Source organism: Plasmopara halstedii (genome assembly GCF_900000015.1).
Source record: "Plasmopara halstedii genome assembly, contig: Scaffold_2386, whole genome shotgun sequence".
In the NCBI taxonomy this organism is placed as follows: domain Eukaryota; phylum Oomycota; class Peronosporomycetes; order Peronosporales; family Peronosporaceae; genus Plasmopara; species Plasmopara halstedii.
Window position 1 is genome coordinate 514868 of NW_020189293.1, and position 25468 is coordinate 540335.

Below are 25468 nucleotides of genomic sequence, written 5' to 3' on the forward strand. Positions count from 1 at the left end.
TAACTTGTACTTGTTCCAGGTATAGAACGAAAGGTCGGTGACCGAAATTACGCTTCCTCAAGCGCTAAGCTACGGCAGCCCCGCTGCACAACTCGTTATACATTTTAGTAAGCAGGAACTTGTCGCCGCTTGTTTGTATTTGGTTTTCGAGCATAAAAAGCTAGCAACGAGAACTTATATTCGATTTTTTTGCCATTTTAAATTCGCTTTCTTGGCAACGTCTATCACATCGCTGTAAATCTGAGTTTTACGCATACTAATATATTGCTCGTTTTGCACTCCGTCTAATGATACGATTTTTATTTATTTTTATCTGCGACTAAACCGCCTAAGGAACTCGGTCGCGGTGCAGCGAGTAGATAAATGAAAACTAAAGCACGACGATATTGGGTCGGCAAAAGCCGTTGCGACTCTTGCTCTTTGAGACTGACAATCTCGTCCTCTGAGTCGATTCTAGAGTATTCGTGACAAGTGGATGCCGATGTGATCTCTGCAGTGGGCTCACTTAGCACCGTCCGTGGTGAACTCAGGCACTGAGGCCGAATTTCGATGAGGAATTTTCGTCTTCGGAAAGAACCCCACAAAAGAGGTATAAAATTGCTTTATAGATGAAAGTGACCGGTTTGGACTAAGAAAGTGGCTATGACAACACATTTCCTAAACGCCTTTAGCGAAATGTCGACTTTGCTTTTTAAAGACTGTCTGGAATAGATGTGCAAACACGAGTGAACAGTGAAGAGCTGAGCTTAATTGATAGCCAATATGCTTCGTGCTTAGAGCTGGGCACGCATGCCCCGGCGAATTTTTTTTTCTTCTGATCGTATATTCACTTAACGATTTTTGATTTACATTACTTCCGCACTTCATGTGGTTCACATGAAATGCCTTCTTTATGTTTGCGTTGCCCATCGCGTGCTTCGTGCAACTTGTTTGTTTCTCCCACTGCATTCCGCACTCACGCCATGGAATCATCCAAGCGCGTGGTAGATGCTAAGGCGCCATCAGTTGAATTGAAGCGCCTAGCGAAATTCTACGCACCTGACCGACCGCCACGCAAGCGTCTTCGCACATTACTAGACTTCCTTAAGCATCCACCGGGTGCAGACGGCGCGTCCAGCGGCAACATTGCGGTAGCTGTTCAGTCGTTACTCTCAGGGACGTCTAAAGACACAGCGAACAACGGCAGTGGACCTGAACATGCGGCTGCAGTGGCTGAATTTTGGGCCGAAGGAAACAACTCAGTGATCGTGTTTAACGTCGTCAGCGACTGCGTTTTAGAGCTTGAGACGCTGTATGCGCCACATGAGACAGCATTTCGAAAGCAGCGTCGAAAGCCACTTGAAGCAGAAGACTGGAGCGAAGTATTTGAAGGATTAGAAGTCGTCTTACGGAATAACTCTGCTCGATTGCGGGAAGGTTGGAATAATAATGGTCTGACGATGCTTTTTGCAAAGTTGCTGAAGCGAGACAACCACGCAATGATAAAAAAATATGCATTTCGCTGTCTTGCCTTGTATACAGACGCAACTCGAAGTATTCAGCAACTCGCAGCGATGCCGTCGACTAGTACGTCGAGTTTTCAAGCGTCTCGAGCTGGAAGTATTCGACTTATGAGTGACGGTATTGAAATCGATATTGATGAAACAGAAGACGAACGAAGTGCCGCTTTATTGACAAACACGCGAAAAAATATGCACTTAGAATTGTTACGAGAAAGTGTTGACTTTTCGCCTTATGGAGGAGGCAGTATCATGTTACCAGACAAATTTTTGAACGAGGGGGTACATGTGGAAGGATGGATGCGTCCAATGCCAACACAAGCGGAAGAACCGGTGGATATGCTCAAGTTTCTCATGGATCTAAGCTTGGAAAGAGAGGATGTACACACGAAACTTACGGCCACAGGAAAATCAAGTGGAGCCAGTGATCGATTTATATTCTGGGCAGAATTGATTATGAAATTCTATATGCCATTATTGTACCCAAAAGTATGTTTGAAGATGAAGCTAAAAGAAGAAGGAGACAATTTGGGCTTCTTTCATCACTGTCCGGGAAGTTTTCAGCGTGTTGTAGCACGGTGGGTCTACAAATTGCGCTCAAAAGAAGATTTTATGGAAGTTTTATGGTCCAGACGAGAGTTTTCCGAAGTAGTGATGGAAACAATTCGACAACGATTCGCTTATCGCGACACAGAACTTGTTGTGGATGCCATCAAATTTTATTCGGGGTTATGCACGAATGCACAGTACGTTCCGACGGGCATGAAGTCGCAAATGAATGAATGCTTACGTGCAATGATTTCGCATGTCTCTCAGCTATTCCATCCATCCGTGCAACTGGAGGATTCCAAAATTTTGCTGCATTGTATCGAGTTGTTGGAACTCATTTCTCAGCGACGACTCGATGACTATACCTCGACATATTTGCGAAAGTTTGTGCTTTCCACTATTGAAAATTGTGTTCTTCTTCGTGAGCCAGCGAATCGCCCTATACTAGCGGCAATGTTATCGATTGTTTTGCATGTGTGGATGCACTCGGCGGTGGTATCTAAGTCTGTTGGAGCGCAGGTCTGGATGGAACTGACCATCGCGTTGCGACGGTGGTTGGTGAATCCTGCGGACTCCAAGACTGTTGGTGTAGAAGTCATTAACTGCTGGAAGCGTGAACTACGATTTTGTAGCTGCTTACTCATGTACGTGATGGACAAGGGATATTCGTACTTGAAAGTAACTCCAGATGGAGCAAAGCTTTTGCCACAGGACGGAAAAGATGAGAAAATGTCAGCGAATGGCAAAACCCTCCGTGAATTAAAACAGGGGTACCTTCAATCATCCGCTAACTTTCTTATGATGACAGTGGTGGATGTATCGGATGCCACACTGCTGCTAGATCGTGTGTTACATTTAATCTCGCCTCCCACCCTCTCAGCTCTAACGCCATTGATGCATTTGACTTTGACGGAAGGTATGCTGCAGCTTGTAGAGCTCTGGATTGAATCGGCTATCGGTGCTCAGCGTAATCACCCATCTGAGCTACAGCAGATTAGTCCGTCGACGGTCTTAGCGTTGTTTGGCGAATGGATCTTGCCTGCGTGTGAACTGGAAGCAACGGACTTTCAGAGTTCACGCTGTACTGCTATTGTAGCATTGTGTAAACTTTGCTCCGTTCGATGCATGAATACAATCACTCGCAGTCATCTTACCATTGTTGCTCGTGTGTTGTTTAAGGGAATCACCTCTCCGTCCGGCGTGGTGGTTTCCACTGTACTGCAACGATCCTCTGGGTTGTTCTCTATGAATTTGGAGGGACTGAACATTCTTGTACCCGCATATTTATACGCGGTGGATGAAATTATTATTAAAAATATCTGGAACCGAGCGGAAACATCCAATGCGAAATCTTCTGAGTGGAATAATGAACTGAATGCTGCACTTGACGTTGTGTTTGCAATTATTGAATTGCCCAAGCGGTTTCCACACCAAGATTTCGTGCGCTGGAAACAAAAGATTATGGGTGTTTGCAGCGTAGACGAGCTACCATTGATGCAAGATATTATTGGCGAGATTCCAGAGACCCTGGATGATTTCCACGTGATTGTTGGCCGCATTCTGTTGCGAATCGCGCAGCTTCCATTCACTGACGTTGTGGATATAAAAAAACGCGCATTATGGGGATTGTACTGTCTCGTAGTAATGAATCTTAAGTCGGAGAACACTGGAGAACACGTTGTGGATCCGATTCACTTGGCTGAATGGGTGGTGCATCTTGTAGATGTTTGTCAAAATGCAGACTTTTCTATATCTATGGTTGCACTGACTATTTTACAAGATATGTCAGATTATCATGAAGAAGTCAACGCATTTGAACCTTCTCTTGTCGCTCGAATTGTTATGACGCTCGCTGTCTTTGCACAACAGCAATTGGAAGAAGCTTCGATTGAAGTGCAGGCTGCTATGGAACGGATGAATACAATGGATGCGTCAACTGAAGGCAGCGGCTCTAACTCGAAGTCGCCTTCTCTGATTGGAACCGGCCTCTCGAATAGCTCGTACCATTCGAGTAATTCAGGAGCACGCCGCGGAAGTGACCATGGAAGAGGAAGTCGAGTTGAGAGCTCGGCTAGTCACTCCGGTGAAACAACGGATGCGTTCAGTAAACTTAAGAACAAACTCAAGCCAACCACGCCTGTCACGCCTTTGACTACTCCTTCAGGCTCTACGAAAAGCCCGATCAACCCATCACTCAACTCTGTTTCTACCCAGCGAGAACAAGAGATCCCAGCGCTGCGTTTAATTGTTCAAAAGACAAGTGCTATCTTTGAATGTTTGCGCTTTTGGATCATGCATCGCACCGATATCTTGCAAGATGCGGATGTGAAGAAGCTTATATTCAGTGCAATTGAAGCCGCATTGGTAGGGACGTTGCCAGATGGAGATTGGCAGCGGGAGGTGGAACGTGCGCGTACTTTGGAACGGCGCATGTCGATGCCACTATTGTTCTTAGGACTGCAAATGCGCTCCTCCCTGGATAAAGAAACCGGTCATGTCTGGCTAAAAAGTTTTGAAGAAACGGCTGTTGCGGCTGAGGGACTGCTCATGCACTTGCTGCATCATATTAACGGCTTTCCATCCCCCGCTGGCGTCGATCAGATGGTATCAGATTGCTCTGGATTTAATGAACTAGACGATGCACGGGAAAAAGGAGAAAAGGACTCGCCTCCTTCGGTCTTAAACTTTGTGTTTATGGACTCGCTCGTTTTTAGTGTTATCGGTAGCTTGGATTCTCCCTGTGCACGGTTCATCGTACGAGATATGACGGGTCTATTCACATGGGAAATCGCACCGGCCGTGCTAAATCGTGGTGCTCACGCGCTCATAAGTACAAGTCAAGACGTCGAGAGAATTTATGACGCTAAGGGTGACAATAGCTCTTTGGAAAGAGAGCTGACACTTCAGATGGATTCAAATTCGCAAACATTGGCGCTTCATCGACCTAATGGTGCTGTGCAGGTTGACTTCAAACACATTGACGAAGGTGGAGGTTTTTGCAAATCTTGTGGTGGTGAGAAGCCTCGCGTAAAGGCCGCGCCATCAGACGCAAAGACTGAACGAAATTCTGGTATTAAGCTCGAGGCTCGTCAAGTTACTTGGGAATACGAACAAGCCGTTCTTGCCAATAACCTTTGTTTGAGTAAGAGCAACTACGTATTCCATGATGATAGCTCTGCCTCGTCGGCTAAAGAAAGTGGAGATATAAAGAAGAAAGACAAGACGCGAAGCTCTGAGATTGAAAAAATGCCTGGAGGTGGAAATAAGGACGAACGTTATGAACGTCTCGAACGAACTGCCAAACAAAACGAAGAGCGCAATCAAACTGGTGCAGCTGCTTTAAACACTGTTGAGCCACAAAAAGTGATTTGCCATTGTCCACCTCCGACCGAATCGAAGTTTAAGCGACGTACAACAACAACCATCTGTGGTCTCTTTGATATGTCGATCAATGAGCCGAATGTTGGCAACTTGGATGATGAGCGCTGTTTGTTGGACCTTGTACTCGACAGTATTCCGATGATATTTCGCGATTGTGGCGGGGACACGACTGACAAGACGCTCTTGGGTGGTCGGTATGCAATGATGCGGTACAATTTGATGGACATGACACCCTCAAAAAATCCGCTCTCAGTGGACTCAGCCGAAGCGTCGGGGTTTTCATTTTTGCAACGTCTGATACATGATGAAGAATGCTACTCGCAACTCAAGACTTTTCTGAGCAAAGATGATCATCCGGAAGCCAAGGAACTAGTAGATTTTTGTGATGCCGTGAAGAAATATGAGCGCACTTCTGTACCAACGGATCGCTTGAGCCAAGCTAGTGTAATCTTTTGGGAGTTTTTGACTGTCGAAGGTGGCAAGAAACTTATTTATCCATCGACGGTCGTCTCGGATATTCAAATCCAAATTCACAAGGCTCAATCTGCATTGCGAGTGGCAATGGCGAACCCCTTGGAGGATTCAAAGAAGCCTGTATTCTGTCTTCCAGGCGCACTTTTTCACAATGCAATGGTGTATGCTGAACACGAAGTATTTAGCAAGTCTGGATTGATGGACAAATACATTGCATCGATGGATCAACCACTAGCGACATCAACAACAGGTTCTTCTGGCAGCAAAACCAATACTAGTTCAGTGTCGATTCCACCGCAGCTTGCGCTCTTTGACTCATTTTCAATCATGGAACTGAATGCACGAGTGTTGCATCTGGCGCTACATAAGCGGAACTCGGACAAACAGCTCGTACAAATGACAAAAGCTGGCGTTACCGGCGTGCGTCGTTCAAATCAAGTATCGTCTGGTAGCTCCAAAGACATCCGTGCGGGTGCACTTGATATCTGTCGTCTCTTTCTGTCTCAAACTGGATTACTACCATCACTTCGTGGTGACACGACAAAGAAATCGGCTTTAAAGCTATTGGATCACGGACCGAAGTTGGAAAGGTCGCTTAAGCATCTAGATAAAAGTCCAACGCGAGAAACAATGAAAATTGGGGTGATTTACGTGGGAAAAACACAGCACACACAACAGGATATTCTTCATAACGAAAAAGGTAGTCGAGCGTATGAACTATTCTTGTCGCAACTTGGCTGGCAGGTGGACATGCAGACGCACCGTGGCTTTGTTGGTGGCTTGGACACTAACCCTAAAAGCCTTTCGAATGGCAGATCGACACTTTATTACGCAAGTTCTCATAGTGAAGTAATCTATCACGTCGTGACTATGATGCCTACAAAGCCATCCGATCCCCAGCAAATTGATAAGAAAAGACACGTGGGCAATGACTATGTGCATATCGTCTGGAGTGACAATGTTACACAAAACTACGATCCATCGACGATAACTAGTCACTTTAATGATGTGCAGATCGTGATTTATCCTTTGCGTAAGGCACAGCGAGGTTTATTTTTAATCAAAATTCATACGAAAGACAAGGTTCCTCCGTTTGGTCCTTTGCAGTCTGGCATGGTAATTCACCAAATGGACTTAGCTCGTCTAGTGCGCCAGACAGCTATGAATGCAAATCGAGTCTGTCGCTCTCAGGTAAATTACATACTTTCTTGAAATGCTTGCTTAGTACATTTCTGACTGATTTCAATGATTGTAGACCATGTTGTATGTACGACCGTATCCGACTCGAAAAAAGTTGGTGGACGAGATTGTTGAACGATATGCCGTGGAGTATAAGGAGAGTCAATTGCTCACAATGTTGTTTGGTAATTCTGCATCAGGGTCGACATCGGTATCAGTACCATCCACTGGTGACTAACTTTTGCGTTTCATGGCATAACAATCAATTATAGTATAGCTACTATCCTTGTACAAATCTACTGAACAACTTATTCTGTTTTATGTTGCCAGCAGTGTTAAAAAATTGACAAGCTAGATTTTTTGCTAGGTTATATTAGAGCATTAAACCCCTGGCAGCTCAATCATATGATACATTCGATCGTCCATAGCGCCAAGTGCCGAAATCATGGATATGCTTGGAGCTGCTGTACGCTTGGCATTTGCTGGTTTTGAAAACTTAGATGAATCCCATCATCCAATAGTATGTCAAAAAGAAGTATCTCAAGACTGCACTTTTCTTACGAGATGGCTGGAATCGAATAACGATCAGCTAGTAGAATTTGTGGGTCTGACTCATTATTCGTCTCGCTACGCTCCATGTTCAACTGCTCCATACCAAGGCAGTCGAAACAATTTCGAGCTTAGGGCAGCCTCAAGCAAAACTGATGACAACATCTGAATCAAGTGCTTATGATAACCCGATCAGGTAATTTCCACGGGGAGATCTTGATTCTTACACTCTCAGGGAGTTCTAGATTCGCAATATCCCGGAGCACAAATACAAGTTCCATCGGATCAATTGCCGAATGAACTAGCAATGCTTCAAATTCACTTTTGAAATTAAACGCATTGATGATTCCAGCAACAAAGTTCTCAACGTTGTCTGTACTCATCATGGCGAGGAATTTTGCCGGATTGTACGCAACACCAAAATCGTCTTTGTAGCCCGAACAACCGCTCAATATTAATGCTACAAACAACAGAGAAAGATACCGTTGACGTGTGTGAGATTTGATCTTTCCCTGAGTCGGACGTTGATGAAGTCCTGCTCGCAGCAATTTGTACTGTTTCTGAAGCAACAAAGAGTTCTTATCCACCTTTTTGAATCTACATGCGATCGTAAGCAACGAGCGCTTGATTTCGCGGTCCCAGACTAGACTCCCTCCTCTCACTTTAGTCGCTTTTAAATCCCATTTCAGTTGTTCCACTTCGGAAATGAAATTTTCACGCCGACAAACCCGAAGTGCGAGCTTAAAAAATACTGTAGCTTGGTCGTCTACGACAAGTTTGGCTCGAATGACTTCGTCAAAAGCTTCAGATAGGAGCGCGTGCATCTCAGTATGGCTAAGCGTCCGAAATCCCAGACCAAAAATGATATGAAGATCGTAGACACTTGTCATCAAGCTTAATAGTGGACGCAATTTCATCATAGAAACATCCGATGTGCCTAAAATCAACGTCGCACGCTCCCAAAACGCACGCTGCTTGATATGTTCTCGCAGTAAATACGAGACTCTGCTATCTTTGTCGAGCTCCACTGCGTAATCAAACGCTGTTCTGCCACCAGGAGACAACACCAGAGGATTGCTGCCACACTCAACGAGAAGATACCGGACTAATGCAAAGTTTGTTTGTGAAGCTGCCAAGTGGAGCGGTGTCCACCCATTACTTAATCGTAAGTTTTGAATCCAGTCAAATCCCATCGTGTCTTCCACTAGCTGCTTCAGAAGCTCAACGTCACCTGAATTCATTAATAAAGTCAGCACCCCTCTTCCGAAATCTTCTGCAAGATTTTTTAATTCGTGTCGCCATATTTCGTCTTCCGTTTGCTTCACTCCTTGCTCCACAATCTTGTACGTGTCAACCATTTCCACAAGTGTATCAGAAGCCAAAGACATTTGAAGAAGAATCGTCACTGCTTCAGTATGTTTCAACTGAATTGCTGCGTCAATATTGGAGACATCAGCTGTACGATCTCCTGTCAATAATTCCCGCAAACACACTGTAATTGCATCAGCATTCATGGCACCAATTGCTGCCTCTACGTTTGTGTATGCCGTTAAAAGTTTCTCCATCTCCACCGAATTCGGCCCAGTTCGAACGTACTCAATAGCAGTCTTTCCAGAATCACTTTTGACAATCGGATCTGCTCCCCGTGCAAGAAGCACCGCAGTGACATCAAGTAAATCTCTCATGACTGCACATTGTAGTGGTGTTCGACCAAAAAGTCCGACATGATTCGCACTGGCGCCATGTTGAGCCAATGCAATAGCAGTGGCACTTCTTTTCTCGTCAATCGCAGCATGAAGCGCTGTGAGGTCGTTTGAATTTGTCAGCTCAAGATCAGCGCCGTACGCGATCAAGAGCTCAAGAATATCGACGACATTGTATCGTGCCGCCTCGATAAGTGGTGTATTATTGAAGCTGCGACGTTCATTGACATTGTCACCTTTTTCCAAGCGTCGACGAACGCCAACGAGGTCCCCCCTTCGCACAAAATCCGTAATGGTATCACGGGAGAAAATCCGCATCGAGTTTTATCAACGAAGCGGCGAAATGAAAAGTGTGAGGAAGATTCTGGGCTCAAGACGAGCCGCCATTCCCTTACAAATGACCATGCGTGTGTATGTACGTGGTTGCAATCGGTCGATTTCATGATTTGGGTCAACCATGTGGACCAAATTTGTGTCGGATATTTTTGAGGAGTTTTTTTGATCTTGATAAATTTATAAAAGCTTTTAAACCTAGAGTGAGCAGACTATTAAAGTTCATTCTCATTGATATAATTAACATTTTGGTCTATTCGTTGCTGTCTGTATGCGATAAGTATCTGATTAACGACTTGAGTACCTTATTTGATGGTGCTGGTCGAAAGTGTAGGTTTGCGTGTAAATTAGTAACGCTCCTGGCCAAAATATAAATCTACAAGTATCATTTCTGATTTCACATCACCAAACCATGGGCTATAATAATCCTGATACAATATATGAAGAATACTTAGGTCTGCCATAGTATCCGGAGATTTACATATCGACGCAAAAACATCATCAAGCCACTTCGAAGGTACGAAGAAGATCAGAATTTGATTACCACGTGCACAGCGGACAAATCGGTTGTTAAATAAGGCAACATATGACATATAATGCTACTGTTGGCAGTGCGAATACGGTCATATTCGTGTCCAATTTGTTGCTATTCTCGAGATTCCAAAATCAAACTCAAAACGTTGTGAGACGTGCTTTGTCAAAGAGCTAAAATCCAATTTTTACAGTACAAAAAAGCGATAGATAGCCATGCTTAAACAACCTCCGTATTGTGCTTATTTGATGATGATGGTGTCTGATTTGCATTGATGAACGTTCTTATCGTGGGCTCACTGAGATATTCATTTATCAACATGACGAAATGATGGGATAAGGAATCCTGATTTGTGATCAATACCACTGTTTTAGAAATTACATGTTGAGCTGTCCCAAAGATATTAAAAGCACAGCGATACGTACTAACCAAACATACTATAAGCGGCTTTTGAGCAATAGAGGGGCTATAAGATCTGACAGGGATGTTCAGTGGCGATTTGAATCCTCAAGGATTTTACCTCAATGGCAAAGAAATTAGGGTAAGGCTGCAACTCAAAAATAAATATTTGTATTATGGTGAGACTGCATCAATATTACTAATTAGCAAAATGACAAAACTTCTATTGTGCTAATAATGAACAATCTGCTTAATAATTCGTTTCAGGACATGGCTACGAACATGTTAAGAAGTCTGACATCAAAGAAAAAGTTCCAAGCAACCATCACAAAGAATTAGTTACTTGACTGGGCACATGAAGCGAAGTAAGCTTTAAAAACCACGAATTTTTTTGAAACCTCTAGTGCGATGTGTGTTGGAACCGCCAATAAAACGAACAGTCATAATTGTCAATGGTAGTTCATAGTTAAGGCATCGTCAAGCTGCTTTGTTAGCTTTTGCAGTTTACTTTGTTCTCTTTGTGACGAATATGGCATCAAGTAAAACTTTAAATGACAAGAAACACTCAAAAAAGAGTGGCGAAACAACGTCACGAAGCAAAGATAAAGAGCGCAAGAGTAAGAATAAAGATCGAGTCTCCTCTTCCAAAGACGACAAGAATGAAATAAACACTACAACGGATGATGTTGTCGTCTCAACACTTGCATCAGCGTCGGTAGGTCACGACCCCGATGCTATCCAACTATTTCGTCGATATGATCGAAACCGATCAGGAGCTCTAACGCGATTCGACTTTTTGCAGCTATTGAAAGATTATGCTGATTCTTCGAGTAGCACGCCGGTGACAACTCCATCAAGACCACCATTATCATTAACTGACACCAACGGAATTCCCCTGGGATACCAGCGTGCTGATAGGAACTCGGAATTTGAAGCTGGACAGCTTTTTGAGCGATATGACAGAGATCACGCTGGTGCACTCACCTTGGATGCATTTCACGCTTTCTTTGCGGATTTTAAACCACAACTGCGAGCTTTCGTGGAAGAAAGCAATTATCGCCCGTTTGCTCCACCAGTGACAACAATATCATCGCGACAACTGGAACCTGTCCAAGAAGATGAGTGTCTTCCAGCATCTGAAAACGTTCAGGATGCCGCGAATGATAGGAATGCGCATATAAGTCCGAAAGAGGTTAAATCAAAGTACCGATCAGCATTGTGGAAGTTGAGAAATTTGTGTAAGAATGAGTTGATTGATCAGCGAGAGCGCCTTGTTCAGCATATGAAATCAATTCGAATTGAGATTTCGCATCGACAACAACATAGAAGCAGTCGGAGGACTCACCGACGATCACGAACGGTACCCGTGCAGGCGTTTAATGAAGAAGATATTGGTTTTGGCAATGAACGAGAGGTTGAGGAAACAAAGCAGTTCGAAGCAATGGAAGACGACTTGGATCGGCTGGACGATGTGATAGGATTCGTGCGCTTTCATTTGAACAAAGGTTTGACGTACTTGAAGAGATAGCTAACAAAAAATATTCACTAACGTAGTGTTTGTGACAGGAAGTGATGTCTCGCAGCAGGAAATGCAGAAGTTTCTCGACCAAGCTGACAGAATCGAGGAAGAGGCCGAATGCCTTGCTATGAAAGATTATGGAGATGTTTTGAAATCAGAGTCGATAGAAAACGTGATGTCACCCCATGTGTCACCTAAAACTCCGCCAACGGCTTCTATTCAGCCAGAATCGTCAAGAGATCAGAAACTATTGAGTCTGGAGAGTCTTTTAAGGGTAAAAGATCAAATGATCTATCAATTGCTACAAGAGCGTACGGCGATGCGCAAGAAACAAAATGCGGTTGAGGCGAGTTTAAAAAAGCTAAGCGATGTCAGTACGCGTGAAATGAAAAAGTGGGCACGACTTACTGACGACATGCAAACAGAAATTCAGCAACTTCAGTCCCAGCTACAATCTCAGTAAGATCGGTGTGTCACTGCATATTCATCACAGATAAAACAATTTTGTGAAAATATTAGTACTGTTATGACCAAATGACACATACAGCTTGATGCTTATACCACCATTTGGCAATTTTGAGGCTGCACCCCACACTTTGCAGCCAAAATATTGCTGCTTTGCTTTGACGAGTCTTGCGTTCGAGCTCGCTTCGCGCATTAGTCTATATAATTACACAGGCTCTTTCAGTGAATTCATCTCCAAAGCGTTTGAGAAAATTCCGTTAAAATATGGAGGTCTGTTAGGATAGATGTTCTGACTCATTGCAGCGCAGAATGGAAAGATTGTTTGAGATTGGAGTCTAAGCAACCTTGTCTATGTGGCATGTTACTAATAAACTTGAAAACTAGTCCACAAACGTTCTACGACCATTATTTAGTGCAAACCAACACAAAATGCACCACAGCAACACAGCACTTCCTTCGATATGCGAGAAGCAACACTGCTCTTTCGGTTCGGATTCAGCAACCGTAATGTTAGATTTATTTTTGTCATGAAATCAGCCAGCTGCATTTCAGGTGGTACATGCTACAACTTGATATGTCCTGCTTTGATTTTGTTATATACGAAAAGCGCTCGTAAGTCTTTGTATCCTAGATTATGACCGTACCGCCGATCTTTCGTTTAGTTAAATTGTGATCGGACCTTCGGACTTAAATCCCTATTTTGTCAGGTAAGAATTGCAGCCAGGTTACTTCATGAGTCGCTAATGCAAGCGCAATTTATTCTGCTTGTGCAATAGATAATAACAGTACGGTTTTAAAGCGCTGCTATAATCTCGGTTTGTTTATCGTCTGTAACCTGCTGCATTAAGTACACGAATGGTGTTTTTTTGGTACTTGCCTTAAAAGAACGTACCATGATAGTCAGCGCCATGATTTTGCATGATAGTCATGATTTTGAGTTTTGAGTCATGCTCACCAAACATGTGAGCAAACACCCACAGAAACCAAAAGATGTACACAGCATCTAGGAATGTGTCAGACACCCAGTTTAAGAAGACGGATCATGAGCTGCTCGACAATAAGTAAACCAGACACGGTTACTAACAAGCTCATTTCTACACTAAATTTAATAAGGATTGACAAAATCGGCGACCCGGGCCAGAAGCAGTATTGCTCACCCGGGGTGATTTCACCAAATTCAAATTGCACAATTGTTTGAAAGTTAGGAACGCCCTCAAAAATTTGTTTGTAGAAGCATTGCCGACTCCCACCGTTAATCCGATTGTTCTAAGCTTTCGGCCATTCAAGAGCAAAGAACAGGAATACCTTTTTGGACAAGTATGACAGAGGGACCATGGAAATCGCCATTACTTCATACAGAGCATCGGCGCGTCGCGCTAGCCGCCCCCGAGTACATATGCAAGAGCCAACACTATGTGCAGTACCTCTGTCGAAGAGATACTCATGACATTAGAAAAGTTGAAGTGGCTATGATCACCGCCTAGTCAGGTGTGTACTATTCATTTAATAATCTAGTGCACCCGTCCATTGATGCAATAATTTGCGGACAACCTCCATAGTAACTCTTATAACCTAATGGCAGTGGATGATCCTCTGCAGATGGTAGTGACTACCATCTTCGCGAACGGTCTCCGGATAATTGCGTTTCGCATGAAATAATCTGAGCAAGCCCTTCGTACCGCGACGGCTGGTTGTAGTACTACAGGTTCAAACGATACAAAGGCACAGAAAGTGCCAAATCTTATGCAGCGGGGCTGCCGTAGCTCTTTGCTTAGAGAAAGCAAAGCTAAGGTCATCGATCATACGTGATCTACATGGACCAGTACGAGTGCAGCGGATCGCAATCCGCTGCCCCCAAAATCCTTGAAGCCTTAACCAAGGTAAGAAGCTCTTCTGTTCAAAAATTGAGACTACATTTAGTTGTTTTAGTTGCGGCAGAGTCTGCAAAATCCAAAACTTAAATTTTTCCAAATAATATAGTAATACCTAATTAATATAGTAAAATATGATTAATATGTACTACTACTGCAATCCTGCCACTAGTTGTTACGGTCTAGCCACACAATTGTGTGGTTACACCAACTTGTGTAATCTATACCTATCTACGGTCACACATCTTGTGTGACCCACCCTTTCATACAAGGGTAAGTGTAACCCGTTACACTTCAACCATGCGAAAAAAGGATCGGACAATACTGTGGCTTCCGTTCTACTTGATGATGTGACAGAATTAAATTTCTGCGCAGTAAGTGCCACCAGAGGGTCGGACATCCCGCCAGATTGTCCAACAAATAGCTAAATGAAAAATATCGATTCCAGTAGGCGCAAGGTAGTCTTACGGGTTCTGTTGTAAGTCTTATAGGTAGAAGTGGACGAGATCTAGCGCATGCAGGATTGACATCCTTCATCCTACGAGCAATAATGCTCAAAGTATGGGGTTGTTGGCCATTTACATCTGTATCCTGGGCCGTCAGATAGATTCAGAAGCGCCGTGCAAGCACATACGACGCGCGACTGCCAGAAAATATACGTCAGCAACCACGATGTCAAATGCGATACAGTTTACGTGCTTTTAGCGTCTGGGATACCAGTGGAGACGTCAAGGGTTCAAATGGGCCTCCGATTAAAATTTGGAGACTCTGACAGCGATAAATGTTGCATGGTCCTAGATCTAGATTTAAGATATGATGCGATTCTTGATACGACATAAATTTAATGCCATGAGCCATAAATCAATTGGAAGCCAAAAACTTTAGCTACCATGCAATACTATCCTTGTGGAGCATTGGTGAGTTGTGTGCCATGTCGTCAAGAAAGCCGAAGTGCTTTTCTTCCGGACACGATGCTGCAATAGCCTTGATAAGGTTGATTATCCTGACAAGCAACGATGTTGGTGAGGGCTTAAAACAGAGCTCGGAAAGTAAAAAAGCCGCGGTCTCAATATGGGGCAGACAAAACGATTGTGTATCGCAGTCTCCCGAGTGATTCACTCCTCAGACTGATAAAGGCAACACCCTCAAGCGAATCTCGGGTGGGGCGCTTAGTGACAAATGTAAGCTGGTGTATTCAGCGTCAGAGCCGATCGAGTTTAAGAGCAAATGGGCGCCGCAAAAAGTCTATGGACTGTAAGTATCTAGTAGAAGCTAATCCTATGATCATTAAGGTTGATCCACTTGTCACGATGCAACGGTATAGCTGAGTCAGCGCCACCGTGTAATGCGATCACCATGCAGAGTACATAACACCATGGCTTGTGGTGAAAAAAGCATTTTTTTTATGGTATGATCGGAGTCGTGAAAGTATTTCTCACTGCTGCCGATAGAACCTATTATTGATCAGCAACTATAATATTCCTGGAGATGTTTGCAGATAGTTGTGAAGTCAATTAAATCGTAAAATTGGAACCGAAGAAGAAGCAGAGCTTTTTTTAGTCATGGGTGAGTCCGTTATTGAGAAAAATGTTAAGCACTTGATGTTGGTAGTGTGACAGCTATCCTGAGGAATTATTTAAACTCATCAGGAGATATTTCGACGTAAAGACCAAAGATTTACCCCGTGTATCACCAGCACATTAGTAACTACAGCATGAAATAGCCCGGATACTGGAAATAAATATTACATCAAGCGTCAATGGCCATAACCTAGAATACAACGCGAAGACATACAGCCGATGGGGCATTAGAGATAGAGTAGATCTCCTTATATCGGTGTCGACATTATGTGTGAGAAAGGATGGCGGCAGGTGATGAATTTGCTCGGACGTAAAATACATTACATCTAAGTGCATCACTGCTCTCACTGCCACTTCTGCAGTATGACTTTTATCTCGTAAACTTATCCTCAGAGTAACACCATCTGCAAAAAAATTTGATTAGCAAGGTGATCGCGTCGGCTACAATTGAAGCATCGGTCACTATCCCAAAGTTGACCTCCTCGTCATCTTCCCACATTTCGTCTGGTACATCGATCACTCCCGATGTTTCTTCTTCACGATTATTCCTATCATCAGTAATGGTGTCGTCCTGCTTTGCTTTAGGCTTGGTCAAGCTCGTCCAGGTCACTTCCCATTAAGTCAATGCTTGAACCCCACTCTTCTCTCTCGTGGTTCTAGATATCCGGTCTTTGAGCTGCTGGACCTCTGTATACACTTCGTACTTTGAGTATTTGTGTACATGTATCATTGCTTCATTGTCTGGTTTCAAACAAGCGATTTCTCTTTTAACCTGGAGTAAATCTAGGATGCTCCGAGCGCGTTCAACTGAGGTGGCGAAAGCGGGTTTAGAGAAAGCTTCATAGCGAGTTGTAGGAAGAACAAAGTATCCGATGGGTAAGAAATAATCTATATGCGTCAATCATTGCGTTCCTGTTCACATAAAGCTGTCTTAGTGTGGACCGGATTAAACCTCGGAAGATGTCAGCAACAGACACTTTGACACTTGGAAACGGTCGTCAATATGACGCCAGTTCTCCGGGACCGAGAATTCTTTCGCTCGACTCTGGGAGCAGTTCAACCGATTGGTGATCTAATAAAAATGCCACGCTTCTTCCAAAAAAAATAATACTTAACCATTATTTTGTGCGCATGACCTACTTTGACGTAGAATTCAGAACCCTGTGTGGCAAGCAAACCCTCAAATCATTTTTAGACAGCAGTCGATTCTTTCACCGTTCTGCGATTGAAATCGTCATCCACTCTTCTATCTGTACAAGTCCTTTCCTATGTATTATAATATCATGAATTGTACCTTCTTTAAGGATCTTGATGGCGGGAATGACATCTCCAAGGGTTGGTTCATCACCTTCGAGCTTGTCAGGTATCTTGTTGAGCTCAATTATTGCTTTGTGGGCGTACGATATTTCATTCCAGACTTCAATTGATCTAGCAATGAGAAAATGACAGTAAGTCTTTCTCTTCCGTCATTTTTAAGGTGAAGGAAATGGAAGGCTAGCCGCGTGTGAGCGATCACGTCGAAAGTGCAAAAGTATGAGCGCCATCTCGATTCTTGTGAAATTTTCAGAGGTTTTTGCGAACCATAATACACGACTTAAATAGCTTTGAGCTGATGAGTTATGCTATTCAAAAAACAACTTTTATCAAATGAATCGAAAGAGTCATAGTGCGGATGAACCTTGCTTAGCAAGTGTAGAAATGATTTAGAGTACAACCAGAAAGGGTGTCAGTGTGATTAAATCTTTTTTTGAGCTGCTTAGGCTTTACCTGTCACAACATCACGGTCAATCGGATCGGTTTAAATCAAATTCTTCTTTTATGACACCATCTGTACATTTTCTGGTATTCGATTAATCCACAAGTTTCACATTTTTTTGAAAGTGCAGCGTTGATGTAGCAATCATTATGTTGACTAGAATATATATATATTGTTTTATAGTAAATGATACTGCTGCACTGACATTAGGTAAAATTAACGATTCACCGGATTCTAGCACATTCTTCGTCCAACAGTGTCTTTGATATCACGAAACGAGATGGCATATAATAGATGGGCACATATATCGATAGAGTTCTTTTCAATCTTTTAATCAAAAAAGTAGACCGAGGTGAACCTCTTGCGTAAATTGCTGAAGCGAGCAGCGCATCTAAAAAAAACTAGGGCCCTTCCCACCGCGGACACTTTAGTGTTCTCTGTTCGTTGATCTCTGTGACATTGGCTTCCTCATTCCACGGTACGTCTCAGAGTTGTAGCTCTTCTGGGGGAGAAAGAGCCCGCATACAACCCCGCGATAAAAGAAGAGCTGTTCAGATAAAAAAGATATATTCATTTGGAGCTACTGGAGTTGATAAGGTCACATGAGGGAGTAGACGTATTCTGCTTCATCTATACTGAGAGCCCGGCGAGGCGCAGAGCCACCTGGTCAGTCTTTTCACCCCTGTAGACAGTGCTGCAAAAGGCGCTGGTGCCATATCGAGACACAACAGATTCGGTATGGAGTTTGACCAAGCCCAACATTTGGTACGAGTCGTGATTATAATCTGACTCTGTGAGGATGACAGACGGTGATGGACCAAGGGTACTGGTTAGAAAAGCAGTATCAAATAGAAGATGCAAGTACAAAGAGAAGAAGCCATGAAGGTTGTCCAAGTTGCTGTCGAAAAATTTGCTGGACGAAAATTTTTGAAAAGAGATCGGTCTACCTCCTGCTGCTTTTATGATTGGCCCAAGGGAGCCCCCACCCTCAAGGTATGCATCTGTAATACGGCAACATCAGTCGCATTAAAAATTAATACTGTCTCCATGTTAGCGGTCACTGATGTTTTTGATTGGGATATGTGACATCATCAATTGAACAGTCACATGGCAGCGTCATTTGACACTAACATTTCTGTAACAGGTCGTCCTGAGTTCAGCGGTGCAATGCTCCCGCTTTAGAAACCAGGTGTGATACACGCAACTCTTGATGATATGAGTCAAATTGCAAAGAATGTTCAAGCCTGTAAAAGGGTTCCGTGGACGGGAAACGAAAGGTTGTTCAATCTTCCGTCCTGACGCAAGTGTTGTGTCAAGACTCGATGAGTCAATGTGACCATTTCGAACCAGAGTCATCTCCCGACTTCCGCCGAGTAAGGCCTGCTTGAATTTAATAGCAGAGGCCGCATATTTGGCATGAGAAGATAAAAAGTAGGAAGTTCGGGTGCGGCGGATGTTGGTTTAGCTTAAAACAATTTTGCTGTCTTAAATCGGAGTATTGTCTGTGACTCCAAGGGCGACTGCCGAAGTACTGACAATTAACGAACGCATTGTAGCTGTCAGATACGATTTCCGTGCATTTTACATTGGGACACCAGTTAAAGAGCCGCAGATTTTGTAATATTTTCAAGGGATCTGAAAGCGCGGACATTGTCTTGTCTTGGATTAAAAGGATCTCATCCGGCGTGTGGAGCAGCTGAAGCACTCCAATCTATGGACCGACTGTTAATCGAGAAAATTAAACATCACCCGCGTGTCTGATGGTACAGCTTTCGCAAATCGCGAAACCGCCCCCCATGAAGCAGAAGTGCTTCTGAGTGCGGTTGCTTTCGTGCAGGGTCTGGGCTGTCCAAATGCGATAAATTGGTATAAGAAGGTGCATTGGGCCGAGATCGGAAGGCAAAATAGCAGTAAGCCGCGGTCTAAGGGTGGGACGGAATAGGGAGGTTTTATATCTCGGACTATAGAGCGTATCTATGTTCAGACAGGAAAGGACACGACAACTGTATGTCGTAGTCTCTATAGTATATTTCTGACGGGACAGCGTTGAGTGTTGTCTATGTACCAGGCTAATGGAAAGTGAGTCCGACTGGGTGTTGCACTCTTCGTTGCTAAAACCGATGTATCTAAAGACGCGAAAGGAAGTCCAAAGCAAAAGGGCAAAAATCTAAGGATAAGACGTATGACTCATCCTTGTCGCAATGTTACAGTTCTGCTGTGTCGGCAACACTGTGTGGCGGTCTCATCGTGCTGACCAATGAAACTCACCATGTCAGTGTTAATATTCTTTGGGTTAGCCGAAGTAATTATAGATATTGGGAGACGACCCCAACTATGGCCAAGACAAGATCTTATTGAACTGGAAATTCTTACCCGCGGGAATATGCGCAAAAATCGTCAGAGCGATGAATTCAACGGAATGGTACGATTGGTGTCGGAGAAAGAGCCGATTTCATCATCCGTCGTGTATAATCCTATCATTCGGGAAGCTTGACGAGGAGTGAGTACGAAAAGTAGAACAGCTTACCTCATGGCCCAGCGATTTCGCTTCGTCGTTGTAGAAAAGGTATCATAACGCGGTGACTAGAGGCCCACCACGCATGTTACACATTATACACGATAGTAGCATGAAATTTACCTCGTTTCCAATAGCAAATGATGCATTTCACGTCTCCGATCTAACCAAAGAAAAGGTGCGGTATCGTTGACCCTTTACTCTGTGCAAAGCACGAAGCGGGTTTGGTGAGAAAGAAGAATCTCCCCATTCGACGCCAACTTTCTATACCAGAAAAAGCTAACGACAATGACGAACTGCGAATGATAACTGCAATTGCAATACCGGCACAGACGCCAAATCTTAAAAATGATAACAACGGAGAGGGCTGGACGCTTGCATTTTGATTATTAGTGCCCTCGACCAAAGGTTCTATTCTTGGAATTTTACGGGCTAAAGCTATTTCTCTCTCGCTGTTGTAATTACTTTGAGTGGAACACTCTGGAAGCGGCTAGTCATCCACAGCAGTTTTTTATGCATCAGTGACGCTCAATCGTCTGATACTACCGCTTTTTATGGCTTTGTACAAACCTTATTTGACGATATATTCGCTCACAGTCGTGCGGCACACGGATAGTCGGAGATGGAGAACCCCACTGCAGATTTGCGGGCTATGACAAGTTAATGCAGATAATAAAGAAATTCGCCAATATATATAAGTGTGTATTTGGTGCTAGCAGTTTCTCTTATTTGCGTGCTGCATTGGTAAGCAAGGCCTGTGAGCAAATTCGCGAAGACAAAGACCATTGTAGATTGGCTAACTACTGGCACAAGCAAAGTGCAGATTATGCCGACACTTCCCCAATTCTCTCATATCCTTTTAAAAGGATGCTCAAAGGTGCTAGGGATGCGGCGGAAAAGGCGACCTCTAAGATTGTGAAAAAGCTTCTTCTATTTCCTAGCTTTTCTCATACGAATTCAGATCGGCTATTCCACGTCGTCGGTAACGCTGAAGCGCGGTAAGCAGCTGCAAATTACTTCAATTAGCGTGAAGGCACGATCGCTTTCAAAACTTGTCAATCTGCAGCCGCCGAGAAGTAGAATTCTGCACAGGACAAGTAGCAACTTGCAATTAAATATGCTCTTTTGAGGTTCAAGGTGTACCCGCTTGGCTCTTATATAGTTGTGACTTAGTAAACCATCACCGAAATGTCCTCGCTGCATCTCACACGAAAAATACGGAATACCGTTCTTCCGTTGTTGGGCATACATACCTTTGAGGTGTGTTATATAATAGTTCGGCTTGATATGGTGTCGGGCGCACTTACAACTAAGAATTGCCGTATCACAACGTCGAAATCGGCAATTGACGAGGCTTGTACAAAGCAGACGCAACATCTGTTGCGCTGCTAGGATGATAAATCTAAGACCTCAATTGACGATTTATCGAACCGCGCAGTTACACGCCTACATCACTGCGCCTAATCCTAGAACATGCGATATTAAAACAAATTCCAGTCCAGAATACTTTATGAGATAAATGATACCTTTTTAGGCGATTATCTCTCAAATAAAAGAAGTTTTGCTCGGTGAGCGCTATTTATTGGTGGCTCAACATGTATGCAGATGTGGTAAACGTGTCAGCGGACTTATACCTTGCCGCATGTCAGCCAACCAGTTGCGGTAAAGCATTGGAAGTGCAATAGCATAAACTAAGCTTTGCGCTTAAGAAAGGGATTATTGGCATTGTGAAATTTGTGATCCGCGTAGCCGAGCTAACCCATCTCGCTGTTTTCAGTAAAAGGGTACACTACAAGGATACAATCAAGCTGCTACTTGGCAAAATGTTTCTTCGATTTGGCTTTCCGGTAATTATCGTATCGAATATAGATTTATGATATATATAGCAAAGGTTTGGAAATAATGTACACGGTCTCAGCACCAAATTCAACATTTTAACTGCTGGTCATTCGCGAGCGAATGATCAAATAGAAAGCGAACATTGAACTGTGTAGGATATCCTCCGAAGCGCTTGCGCAGAGAGACTGCGGAACTGAAGCGTTATACTCCCCCTCATTTGCGTTGTATAACACGATACATGGCTTTAAAGGTTAGCTACACTCTTATAAAATAGCTCGGTGAAGCGCCTGGTGCCTTCGACACCAAAAAGGAGGGACTTCGGCTCTATCGGGGAAACTATCAATACAAATCGAAAATCAGTCCTGCTACACTTCGTAGTAGAATTATTGACTTCATATCAATGGAGTTAAGCATCATGTGTAGGGTGGCAGATCCTCTCGCTGAGAGCCAGGGTATACAAAATCACAAACGAATTTGTGGGCGGGGAGTTTTTAAATTACAATCAGGCAGCCAGCAATTGCGGTGAATATGACTTGGTTACAACCGACCAGCTCACGATCGTAGCGAGGGAGAGAATTTTTCCCACTCCTAACATTCCAAAATGAATGCAAACGTATCAATTGCTCCATGTCAGCTTACTGATGCTACATCACGATCTCGATCATTTGAGCCGAGTGAATACAATGAGCTATGTCGCCGATGGACAACATCTCCACCATCCCGGTCAGTTGCTGTTCTTCTGCTCTCAAATATCAAAAAATTCCGATCCTCTTGTGAGCGCAGTGCAAAGACGAGCTGAGAGAGAGAGTTCGAAGACTGACTCATCTCAATTTAAACACACGTCGATATTCTTGGAGAGAGTCAGAGTGCCGCATAACTGAAAGATCGCATGAAAGTCAGCCGCAAGGTGAACCTAAGCCGGCAGTGCTCGATGAGCAAGGGGTTACTAATTTCACGTTTAACGTTGAGTAACCGGTGGATACAGCAGGGATCTATCCGGCATCTGAAAATACCTTTCATTAGAATTTGGGATCCCGCTTTCGGCAAGATCATCCATGTGTCGAATCCTGTTACTATTCCAATCTTAACTTTCAGGTAATGCTTCTCGTTGCACTGTGCTTCCCAATATCAAGTGGGGCCCGGGCTCTTGATGGACAAGGCCTTCGGTAGAAAGCTGTCATATGCAGAGATGAACGGAGCTATAAGCAGCAGAAATCGGAGAAGATGGGCTGTTCGCGCCATGCTTCGACATCTGCTAAGTAAAGCACTAAAAGACGCTCTTGATGGACGTACATTTCGCTGGAGCTGGCTTGCAGAGCTTTAGGACGGCTGAACTGGCACTTTTTTTTCACGTTGTAGGCAGACTGAGTTTGATACCTGTCTTCACCCTTACCGGCATCAGGTATCCTAGGTACGCTTTTAATGAAAAACACGATTTTTTCAACCGTTGTTACTCTAAGAAGGATGCACTTTTGGAAAAATTACCTGTGCTAAGAACAAGTTTGCAAAGCAACTTTCTTGCGCTCGTTCTGTTTTTAGTCTGAGCGTAAGACACGCGTGCATAAGCGTGTAGTACCGCCACACCAGCGCGGCGAGTGAGTTTAGACAGCTTTCAACGTGTGATAACGTGTGCAGGGCTCAGCGCGATTCTTGCGCTTGTGGTGGAGCAAGCTGGGCTTCTTGAGCACGATCTAGCTGGCGGGCGTCGACCTGGAAAACGGTCGTGAGTTTCTCGGTGCGGTGTCGCAACACTACTCACCATTGGAATATGGCAGTGAGTACTGGAGCCGTGTAGCCGAAGACCAAGCGCGGGATGAGCTAAGCTGTATGGGGTCGGATGAGAGCGAAGGTGTGGGTCAGCACTCGGAGTGTCAGTACGACCGGTATTGTTGGAGAATACCTCGGCATTCTCACCGAAAATTACTTAAGCTGTGTCGGGCGCGAGGGAGGAAATTGGTGGTGTCATATGCCCTGAAGAACAGGTACGGTGGAGAGCAGAGAATAAATTAGGCCCCAGGCACAGCGGTTGCCCATGACGCGCGCACTTTTAAACAGTGTCGTAAAAAATAAATACATGTATGAATTAAAGTGTAGTCTACATCTCATTGGGGAGAGTGTTAAGGTCTCGGTACTGTAATCACTTGTACTTTTCCCTGATGTAGCTGGTATATTTGTATCAAATACGATACGATACCGTTGGACAAATCCACGTGAATATTCATAACAACCGAAGTATCGATATATGAAGATGATAGATTTCAAAAAAATGAGAACACGAGGATTGCTAACAATTATATTAAATAAAATAGTAAGCCGTATATATTACATATTTTGTGTATACACTCATGACATGTTAGAGCTGACTAGATGCCTGGTTACGGTAGAGTATCTCGATTCCGCTTCTTGAAGAAGCGTAAGAACCCGATTGGTAACGTTAAAATCTTTGTGTCAAAGCTTCCTCTGTGCAAAGCGCAGGTAGCCCCGTTGCAGAGCTTTTCAAGAATTTTTTTTTAATGATACCCAAATTACCTTAGAGCCCACACAAGGAGTCCGCCCCCGTCACGTACCGAGTACCAACATTATGATACATCATCACGATGCCTACTTTTAAGCAGTATGATTGTAGTTCACATTTTTTCAGATGAAGACGATGGAGTCAACATAGCTGTAGCTGTGGAGGTCTCTGATCATCGTGATACTAAGACTACTTACCTCCAAAGTTTCAACCAGAATCTTTCTTCTGTCAATGAGTCAAAGTATCCGCACGCGATTCCAATGCTGTATCGGCGACGTAAAAAGACATTCGATATACTCGAATGACCGACTGTGAAATGCGACGAGCTATTATTTTTGAAGCTGACGCAGTGTCAGGACCTGCTAGCAGTAAGCGAACTGAACAAACCCATCATGTCAAACCCTTAACTTTATGATTTATGAGAAGGATTTTGAACGACGTAAATTCCGTCTTGCCACAATTTCGATACATATTACACTCAAAGTCATAATAAAATCACGGCACAACTTACTGAGCTGGATGAAATACAACACTAGCTTCATATCGAAGTTGGTAGCAAAAGGGACGTTGATGGGCTCCGATGAATAATTCCACTTCCTTTACTGTTTCGTTAGCTTGACACGAATAAGATGTATACAAAGTATGTATACTTATTAATTTTAACTCAAACAAAGTTTTAAAAGAAGCTTTATTCAAGCAATGAATATAAATCAAAATTAAAACTCAAGATTAGGTGCGTCGAGAATGTTATTTACAGTAGAACCTGTCTAAATTAAACCTGTTTAATTTAAAACCCTCTCTAAATTAAAC

General features: G+C 43.6%; 6 protein-coding genes across 6 annotated transcripts; 3 read left to right on the plus strand and 3 right to left on the minus strand.

Annotated features, from left to right (window-relative positions):
• Positions 1 to 962: 962 nt before the first annotated feature.
• PHALS_03542 (domain-containing protein) lies at positions 963 to 7320 on the plus strand (the record flags this gene model as incomplete). The annotated part of the gene is made up of 2 exons (XM_024717770.1): positions 963 to 7094; positions 7159 to 7320. 2 exons carry the CDS (start codon positions 963 to 965, stop codon positions 7318 to 7320), a joined length of 6294 nt encoding a protein of 2097 aa, XP_024583236.1.
• On the plus strand, positions 7319 to 7803 carry PHALS_14941 (uncharacterized protein). Its single transcript, XM_024717771.2, has one exon. The coding sequence runs from the start codon at positions 7528 to 7530 to the stop codon at positions 7798 to 7800; it is 273 nt and encodes a 90-aa protein (XP_024583237.1). The 5' UTR covers positions 7319 to 7527; the 3' UTR covers positions 7801 to 7803.
• On the minus strand, positions 7802 to 9652 carry PHALS_03543 (Ankyrin; the record flags this gene model as incomplete). The annotated part of the gene is made up of 1 exon (XM_024717772.1): positions 7802 to 9652. The coding sequence occupies one exon, from the start codon at positions 9650 to 9652 to the stop codon at positions 7802 to 7804; it is 1851 nt and encodes a 616-aa protein (XP_024583238.1).
• Positions 9653 to 11127: 1475 nt separating this feature from the next.
• On the plus strand, positions 11128 to 12580 carry PHALS_03544 (EF-hand domain pair; the record flags this gene model as incomplete). The annotated part of the gene is made up of 2 exons (XM_024717773.1): positions 11128 to 12103; positions 12165 to 12580. The coding sequence occupies 2 exons, from the start codon at positions 11128 to 11130 to the stop codon at positions 12578 to 12580; spliced, it is 1392 nt and encodes a 463-aa protein (XP_024583239.1).
• Positions 12581 to 16979: 4399 nt separating this feature from the next.
• Positions 16980 to 17378, minus strand: PHALS_03545 (uncharacterized protein; the record flags this gene model as incomplete). Its single annotated transcript, XM_024717774.1, has 2 exons — positions 16980 to 17078; positions 17328 to 17378. 2 exons carry the CDS (start codon positions 17376 to 17378, stop codon positions 16980 to 16982), a joined length of 150 nt encoding a protein of 49 aa, XP_024583240.1.
• A 7508-nt stretch (positions 17379 to 24886) lies between these two features.
• On the minus strand, positions 24887 to 25200 carry PHALS_03546 (uncharacterized protein; the record flags this gene model as incomplete). The annotated part of the gene is made up of 2 exons (XM_024717775.1): positions 24887 to 25017; positions 25170 to 25200. 2 exons carry the CDS (start codon positions 25198 to 25200, stop codon positions 24887 to 24889), a joined length of 162 nt encoding a protein of 53 aa, XP_024583241.1.
• Between the last annotated feature and the right edge of the window lie 268 nt (positions 25201 to 25468).

What these genes read in the sequence shown, in the direction of transcription:
- PHALS_14941 (XM_024717771.2), top strand. Translation starts at nt 7,528, where the DNA reads ATGGATATGCTTGGAGCTGCTGTACGCTTGGCATTTGCTGGTTTTGAA.